Genomic DNA, 8,974 nt, shown 5'->3' with positions numbered 1-8,974 from the left:
TATGTTAATATCAGCACCAAATATAATACTATAACGATTAATATCAACAAAGGAGAACAGCGTTTCTAAGTAGTCAAAGAAAGGCGCCATCTTTCCATTTGGTGGACGGTAACAAACTACCAACAAATTGTTGTGAACAAGAACAGCTACAATTTCATAATCATCTGTAACGATGGAAAAATTTTCAAGCAGTTCATATTCGTACATTTTGTTTATCAAAATGCAAATTCCGCCACCCCTTCCAGAGGAGCGATTTAAGTAACAAGATTTATACCCAGCAAGTTTATAAACGTCGGTGCTGTCCGTTGACCATGTCTCAGTTAGCAATACACAATCTAGTGACTGATTTAGCTCATCAAGAAGTAAATCCAGACCAATGTTTTTATATTTGATTGATCTTATGTTCCGATGAAAGCATTTAAATGACTGCAAAAACGGTTTCCCTATGTGTTTCTGGAAGTCGTGTGGCAAAACGTAGGACGCCATATTCATGGGTCATCCGCCTTTAGGCAAGCTTCTCCAGGTCGCCAACGTTCGCTACCAATTCGGCATTCAGTCCATCAGCCTTTCGTACCAGAACTGGGCCATTGCTATGCCACACGTATTTGTATTTCTTAACTTTTGCCCAGTTCTTAGCCTCGAACAACAGTGCGCGGGTTCTTTTCGTTAGGTTTTCTAGCACGAAGATATTTCCGTCTGCTTCTTGCAGTTTCTTTCTGTTTTGCCACCACGCGTCCCTGTCAGCTTGCCTTGCGAAACGACAAATTATGCCTGGGATCTTATCTTTTTTTGCTGGCAGACGGTGAACTGCCACTACATCATTCTCTGAGAGTGCAGGAAGTTTGATTTGGGCAGTCAGTGCATTTATCTTATCCAACAGGTCTTCTTTATGAGTTTCTTGGATGCCATGAAATTCTAGGTTGAGGCGGCGGCTCCTCCATTCAATGTCATCAATGTCATCTTTCAGTTGAGTGACATCATCATTCTGTGTTTCGACCTTTTCCACCCTCTTCCTTAGTTCTTTCACCTCGCGCTCGTTCCGCTATGTGCGTGAAAGGAAATCATCGTACTGGTCGCTTAACAGCTGCAATGAGTCTTCGATACCGTCAATCGTTTATTTGACCTCCAACGTTTCAGTCACTGAACTCAAAGTTCCCCCTAGGAAAAATCCCGGAGAGCATTTTTTCCGCAATATTTGGCATAAAAAACGAAACACAGTTCTCAACACTGACAAAAAAGAATAAAAAAGGTGCAACTTTCACGAAACAGAATAAACGTCTCGCAGCAGATATTTCAAGGGTGCAAAGTTATTCCATGCCTGCCTAGAAGAGGTAAAATTCGAAGTTACCCCTTTCTTAACCTTTCTTTTTAGAGTGCATGTTCGACCAGAGCTAAACCACCGCCAATTTTTTTTCGTCTCCCCGGCTCGCCTCGCCGGCCAGGGAAGGATGCGGCACTCCGAAACTCCCTCAGCGTACCATAAACGATTGGAACGTATTACCAGAAGATCTAATTTTCCACAAAACAGTGGATTTGTTTTATGATGTTTCGTGCTTCCCACTGCAATGCCTTTGTGAATTGCGGTTATTGTAGGAATAAATAAAATAATGAAATTGCTGAACACACATGCCCACCGCGGTGGCTCATGTGGCTTTGGCGATTGGCAGCTAATCCTAACGTCGCGGGTTCGATCTCGGTCGCAGGGGCGGTGTTTAGATGGAGGCCAAACAACAGCCAAATGCTGTTTCAAATCGGGAGCCCTTAGCCTCGGCATCCATTATAGCCCATGCTTCGGTTCGGAACAAACTCATTTTGGGTTTTTTTTTTCGCATATGCAGAAGAAAGATCGACTTGGGCCTTTAACGTCACGCCGAAGCGGCTGTCCTTTGCACGCTGATAACCAAGCGATTTAAACAATAGAAGCTTTCAAATCGCACTGGGAGTTAACTCACTGTTCAAAAGGGAGAAAACTGCAACGCAACCCCGCTCGCCCGGAGTGTGGACATGGCGAGGATCGGTATACAGGCGCTACACGCGGATCTGTATTGCGGCTAGCCGAACGATGGCTTCTCATAGGGCGGCTAGGGACAGAGCGACAAAACCAGTGCACACGTCAGCCGTTTATCGCATAGGGTGCTAGACGGCGCGCACTGTGCCAGAATTAACGGAAAGTCACGCGTTCGCGAGTTGGCGTTTCATTCCGGCGCTATCGCACCTTGAGATATGACTCAGAAGAAAACTTGTACGTTTTTTTTATTTCTCGGGCAACGTGTTACTTGTGAGTCTGCGCAAAGCGCACTCGCGCCGAAATAGACCTCTTGATGGGTAATCCGGAAAAGAGTCAAAACGTCATTCAACCTCTCCTGGCTTTTATGTTGAGCTGAACCGCGCAGATCCCTTATGAAGATTCTTCGCAATCTTAATGGTATGTTTAAGCGCAAATAATAAGAGCACGCCCACAAGAATGTAAAAAATCATGCTGCATCTTAACACCCATTTATTTTAGTTTTCTTATCTGCAAGACAAACCATTTCCTGTTCTTTGCCCACTATACATACACCACTAACGACCGGTGACATTGGCACTAAGCCCTAGAAAATATATTAGTCTTAGACTACAAGTGCCAAACGCCGTCCGCACATTTACCAGAAGTGTTCTGGGTTTAGGCGAAAGCTTGATCAGTTGCAGCACAGCAGCTGCAGCAGGCAGTTCAAGAATATGCCAACCGCTGCAGCCACTGGAAGGGCGCTACCATGTGGGCCGTCGTACTCGGTGTAGTCCGGAACCGGAGGCCACGGCGATGGCTCCTGGGAGATGGTGCAGAGCCCCTCCACGCATGCGGTGCCGCTGGGGCAGCGGCTGCAGGGCGGGCCCACTGCGTACACGGGCTGGCCTTGAACGTTGCCTTGTGGCGCATAGTTGCACACGTAGCGTTGGTCCATATCCGGTGCACATTCCACGTGACAACCGACAAAGCGAGTGGAAGCCCATATCATTTGCGTAAAGTTTTCCGTTTCGCCTTGCTCTTTAGAGTAGGATTTTATCAGATCGGGTGGAAAGGCGATAACCTCGTCGAACCATGTCTTTATCGCTTTTTCCCAGAAAAGGTGTTCTACTGGCTTAGCTGGCGGTTGTCTACAGACGCTCTGGCCCGTCACGGGAAATCTGGACGTGAACCGGTCTTGGACTCTGTCGTGCAGAGGATGTACAGGTTTGAACGAGGAAATATGTGCATGCGCGTAGGCGGATATCATCAACTCATCGTCCCACTCAAGACGAAGCATGTTAGAAGCTTGAGGAAAGTCGGCAGTCTGACCCTGCGCCACTCGACTCCTGTAATTATTCAAAAATTACAAAACAGCTTCCTTGAAGTTGAAAACTTGAAAACAAGAAAATTTACCAGGTTTGATTGAACGATCACAGGTAGTGTGGTTGGGGTTTTTTTTCCAATAGTATCGTTGACAGATTGTAAATGGTTCAGGGAGCCATGGTATATAAGTATAGTCGTCCCCATAGCTGTGAATGCTTAGCCAAAACGCAGGCACCAGTTGGTAGACAAGAAGATGACTTCGCATGTTGTGCTGTTTCTCCCAGACGTGGCCTGCGATAAGAGAAGAGGTGCACGTAAGTTTTTTTTTTTCACGGCGCAATCCGCTAATGGAGGCCTTAGAATTGAGTGAAATAGAATAGCTCCAAAACATCGCAAGTAGTAATTTGTTATGGTGAGCCGAACGTATAATACCAGCCTTTCAGCCTATCATGGCCGACTTAAAAGAAAACTCGTATCATAGCAATAGGAAACGACCGCTGCAGAAAATCCCACAGTGCACTGGCTTATCATTCGGGCAGAGGGTGTGTTCCCCCGCTCAGTGAAGAATTCGCATATACATGCACACACTTTGCGCAGACTGAAATACGATAAGAATATGCTGTCCAAAACGTCAGCCTGTGCTTCTCCTCATGTGCTGAGGCCATAATCCCACTATCCATAGCTCCGTCTTGCTATACACAGCTGTGACGATTCGTGCACATGCACCGGTGCCACGGCGAGCCGGTCAGTGACTTTTCCTGGAGACGGTTGGCCGCGCCGTCCTGGCGTCGGGTCACAGCGGAGAGACATGACCATATTTGGTTGTGGCGGAGAAACATGACCATATATGGTAACCGTCGACGGCCCTGTCGAACGACGCTTGAGTGTCCCCGTCAATATGCACCCCTCGAGAGCCACGGGGGAGTGGACAAAGGCGCGGCCACGGCTGAAGAAAGAAGCAAAGGCTTTAAAAGCGGAAGCCGACGGGAGGAAGGGAGAGAGCGATCGGGGCGAGTGGACGAGAGGGCCGGAGACGGAGCGAGGCAGAAGACTGGGGCTGCGCATTGACCTGAGCCCGGGGTCTAGCCGTCGCTAACGTTCGACCTTCGCCAACGCGCCTCCACGCCTGGCAGCTCATCCAACTACCAGCCGAGAACGAGGGTAGCACAGCCACGAGGAACTCCCAGCCCGGCCGCTGCAGACAACCAGCCATTCATCGAGCCCGTGCCACACCACGCGGACTCAGCCCCGGCGACGACGAGCCGAGCTTCTGTCCCGTAAGCGGCATCGAGCCAGATGCTTTAATTAAATCACTTCAAAATCATTTTGGAGTCTGTGCATCAATCTCCTCGTGCCCAGTGTGGACCCAGGGCCATTTTAAGAAACTGGTTCATCACATTGGTGTCAGAAGTGGGGTCCACACTTAAATCATTGGGCAAAAGCTGGACTGCACCCCCGGTGAGAGGAGCTTGAGGCACTGACTATATTTGGTCTAATATGGAAGAAGCCCACTCGGGTGCACAGCCCTTTGGGGCAAGCGTACTTGCATTAGCAAACATGGTGGAGAGATTCACTGGCGACGGTCAGGGGCCGTCTATTGTTGAATTTTTGACATGTTGGAGCAGGTGTGCAAAATGGGCGGGTTAACGGATGCACAACAGCTGGGAATGGCGAAATGTCGCATGTCAGGGGCAGCACATGATTTTGCCTGGAGAGATGAGGGAGTCAGGAAGGCGGGCACGTTGGCTGAATTTAAAAAGCTTGCGTTTAAATATTTTAACAGGGAACCTTCTAGCGTAAAGCTCAGGCGGTTCCTCGACGCTCGGCAGAAGCCGGGGGAAGACGCACGCGCGTTTGCCTCCCGCCTTCGCTTCCTTGGGAACGAAACCCTAGCGCGAGAACCGGGGCCTGATAGTTCGAAGCAAAAGCACGCCAGAGAGCTGCTTCTGGAGCAGATGACGTCCCAGTTCATCACTGGCTTGAGAGATCCGGTGCGCAGGTTTGTTCTGTCTATCTCTGTCTAAGGCGCCGTCTACTTTTGAAGGAGCGGTAGAGGCAGCTGTAGACGAGGAGCGTAAGGAGTTGCTTGTCTCCAGTGAGGAGAAGGTGCGGCTTGTAACAGAGCCAAAAAGTGCAAGCGCCGACGCGAATGTTACTCAGTTGACCGATAGGCTAGACCGGCTGGAGGCACTCCTCGCGGAAGGCCTACAGTTAAATAACAGGGGCAATTTCAGGAACCGTGAAAGGAGGCAGGTTCGCTGTTATGCTTGCAGAGGGTACGGACACGTTGCCAGATACTGTCCCGAGCTAAACCGCGAATCTGGTACGCCAAATGGGCAGCAGCGCGCGCCGACCAACACGGGGATGGAACAAAGATATATTGTGCCAAAAACGCGTAGAGTCCCCCGCAGCCGAGCCGGTTGGGGGGGAGAGCAGTAATAGCTGTGCTATTGTAAGCGTTTTTGGAGAATCCTGCCCGATTGCCAAATTCGTGATAAACGGGATCACGTGCAATCTGTTCGTTGACACTGGCTCCCGTTTATCTACCTTGTGGTCTGTCTGTTTTACCGCTTGCCCAGCAAGACGTTCTTTTAAACGCTCCTTAAGCAAAAGTTTTTTGATCTGCTGACAAGGAAGGGAGACAGGCAGGTGCATGAGGCCCGAGAATCTCCGAAAGTAAGATTCGTGGGCATCACAGGAGCTGACCTCGGCACGGGAGGACTGTACCTTTTGCGCTTCACAATCGGGAACGAAAGTTTTGACCATCCAAGCTACATTTCTTCCGATGCTGTGTCGTTGCCGGATGGTATATCGGGCCTCGTAGGTCAGGATCTGTTACGGCAGCATGGCATCGATCTCATATTACGCCAGAACTGCCTTTCCTGTCGCGGGGCTTTGGTCGCATTAGCAAATCGAGAGGCCGAGTACGTTGCCGAGTGGACTATGGGGAACAGAGCGCGAAACAGGGCTCGCTAACACACGCGAGCGTTAGTGTTAGGACAACGAGAGAAACAGTGGTGCCGCCTCGGTCAGAGATAATCTGTGTGGGAGCGATGTGAGCTCAGATTGATGAGGGACACATAGGAGTCGTTGAACCTATAGAGGGGCTCGCAATAGGACTGAGTGTGGCGGGCTGTTTGGTCACGGTTGACTGAAAGATAAGGGTTCCCGTCCGCTTATGTAACTACTCGCAACAAGAGCTTCACCTGCCGAAAAACAAAAGCATAGCTACATTTTCCACGGCTGAGGTAGATGAGCAGGGTACCTCGATTTGCACTACGGGCCTCGTCAATGAAAGGAAAGGAAAAGAAGGGAATCTGCAGTTTGACCTCTCTCACATCGACTGCAAAGAGCGAGGAAGAGTTGAGGGTCTCCTACAGCGCTACTCGGATGTGTTCGCTGCATCGAAGCTAGACCTGGGAAAGTGCGGAGTGATTAAACACCGCATTACGACTGGCGACTCGCCACCAGTGTACCAACGGGCCTATAGAATTCCCTACTCACAAAGAGAGGAAATGGATAGGCAGGTCCAAAAGCTAATCGACAGAGGCATTGTTGAGCATTCCAAGTCGCCGTGGGGGGCACCGGCACTTCTAGTTGAGAAACCCGATGGTTCATTTCGACTGGTAATAGACTACCGGCGATTGAATTTCATTACAAGGATAGATCCCTACCCGCTGCCACAGGTGCAGGAAACCCTCGCGCAGCTTGGGTCAGCCAAGTATTTTACAGTTGTCGACCTCGCATCAGGGTTCTGGCAGACCGAAATGGATCCAAACGATGTCGGCAAAACCGCATTTAACACCCCGTCTGGCCACTTTCAGTGGAGACGCATGCCGATGGGACTTGTTAACAGCCCTGCAGTCTGGCAGAAAACTGCGGACGTAATCTTGGCCGGTTTGCTGGGAAAGAGGTGCTTCTTCTACATGGACAATATAATAATTTACAGCAGCACCTTTGCCGAACACTTGGAGGCCATTGAGGAAGTGCTGGTCAGATTGCGAGCTGCTGGCTTAAAATTGAAACCTTCAAAGTGCCAACTTCTACAGCGGCAGGTCAAATACCTTGGACATATTGTTTCCGCAGACGGCGTAGAACCTGAAGCGGGAAAGTTAAGTAGCGTCCGCGACTTCCCTAGACCAACTGGAATTCGAGGCGTTCGCGAGTTTCTTGGCTTAGTCGGATACTACCGAAGGCATGTGCGAGATTTCGCCCGAATCGCAAAGCCACTGACTGCACTAACAGCAAAAAACATAGAGTTCGTATGGTCGGAGGAGGCAGAGGTGGCGTTCGAAGAACTAAAGAAAAAATTAATAACCGCTCCCTTGCTGGGATATCCAAACTTCAGCCAGCCTTTCATTGTAGCGACTGACGCCTCGAAGTTTGCAGCGGGTGCAGTGCTGTTTCAGAATTTTGACGGCAAGGAGCACCCTATTGCGTTCGCGAGCCGGCAATTCAGTCCAGTCGAGCAGCGGTACAGTGCCACTGAACGGGAGTGTCTTGCAGTGGTTTGGGCCGTGCGGCACTTTCGGTGCTACCTCTATGGCCACAGATTCAGGCTAGTGACCGACTGCCAACCCCTTAAGTGGCTTCTTAACGTGAAGGATCCGAGCTCGCGCCTCGCGCGCTGGAATCTGCAACTTCAGGAATACGATTTTGATATAGAACACAAGCCAGGCAAGGTGCACACTAACGCGGACGCATTAAGTCGAGCTAACCTGGTACGCACCGTGAATGAGTTTTGTCCGGCCATAGATACAAACGATCTCCGCACCGAGCAGCGAAAGGACAAAGGGCTAGAGAAAACATTTCATGCCATTTCTGTGGGGATCGTCCGGGATCCCGACAATTGTTACTTTGTTGACAACGACGGAACCCTACGAAACCGCACCCGGCCTACGCGGTCAGGAAGGAAGGATAGCCAGGTGTGGGAAAGAGTGGTGGTACCAAAGTCAATGGTGCCGCACGTCTTGAGGGTTTTTCACGATGCCCCATACGCGGGCCATTTTGGAGTAATGAAGACGCAAAGGAGTTTGGAGCGCTACTACTATTGGCAGGGCATGCGTTCAGATGTTAAAAGAGTACTGCGCTAACCGCCGTTCTTGCCTGGAAAGAAAAACTCCGAAAAACCGCAGGCCGGCCCCCCTTCAGGAATTCGAGGAAGTCTCGACACCTTTTGAGAGGGTTGGCATGGATATCATAGGCCCACTTCCGACTACGACAACAGGAAACAAATATGTACTGGTGTGCGTTGACCACCTAACGAAGTATGCTGAGATAACAGCACTGCCCGACCAAAAAGCAGAAACTGTGGCACGTGCCTTTGTAGAAACAGTGGTTCTGCGGCACGGCGTTCCGCGGCAGTTGTTAACAGATCAAGGGTCAAACTTTGTGTCGAGGTTGATGAAAGATGTGTATAACCTTCTGGGTATTGACAAAAGACAGACCACCCCTTACCACCCGGCTTGTAACGGTGATGTGGAGAGGCTTAATCAAACAGCAAGCAAACTGTTATCCCATTATGTTCCGCGAGACCAACAGGATTGGGACCTCTGGATACCGTTTGCTGTTTTTTCTTACAACACGGCGGTGCACTAGAGCTCCGGTGACTCCCCTTTCTACCTCTTGTACGGTCGCGACCCAGACACACCAAATGCGGTGGTT

The 8,974-nt window shown here is 50.1% G+C and overlaps 1 protein-coding gene and 1 pseudogene across 1 annotated transcript; both read right to left on the bottom strand.

Annotated features, from left to right (window-relative positions):
• Positions 1 to 505: 505 nt before the first annotated feature.
• Positions 506 to 1,111, bottom strand: LOC144095485 (uncharacterized; annotated as a pseudogene).
• Positions 1,112 to 2,678: 1,567 nt separating this feature from the next.
• On the bottom strand, positions 2,679 to 3,344 carry LOC144095483 (scoloptoxin SSD976-like; the record flags this gene model as incomplete). The annotated part of the gene is made up of 1 exon (XM_077629211.1): positions 2,679 to 3,344. A coding segment is annotated over one exon (666 nt), but the record flags the coding sequence as incomplete, so codon positions are not given.
• Positions 3,345 to 8,974: the final 5,630 nt, after the last annotated feature.

Source organism: Amblyomma americanum, chromosome 6 (genome assembly GCF_052857255.1).
Source record: "Amblyomma americanum isolate KBUSLIRL-KWMA chromosome 6, ASM5285725v1, whole genome shotgun sequence".
NCBI lineage: Eukaryota > Metazoa > Arthropoda > Arachnida > Ixodida > Ixodidae > Amblyomma > Amblyomma americanum.
Note: the sequence above shows the minus strand (reverse complement) of the source record. Positions and strands in the feature narration are given on the sequence as shown.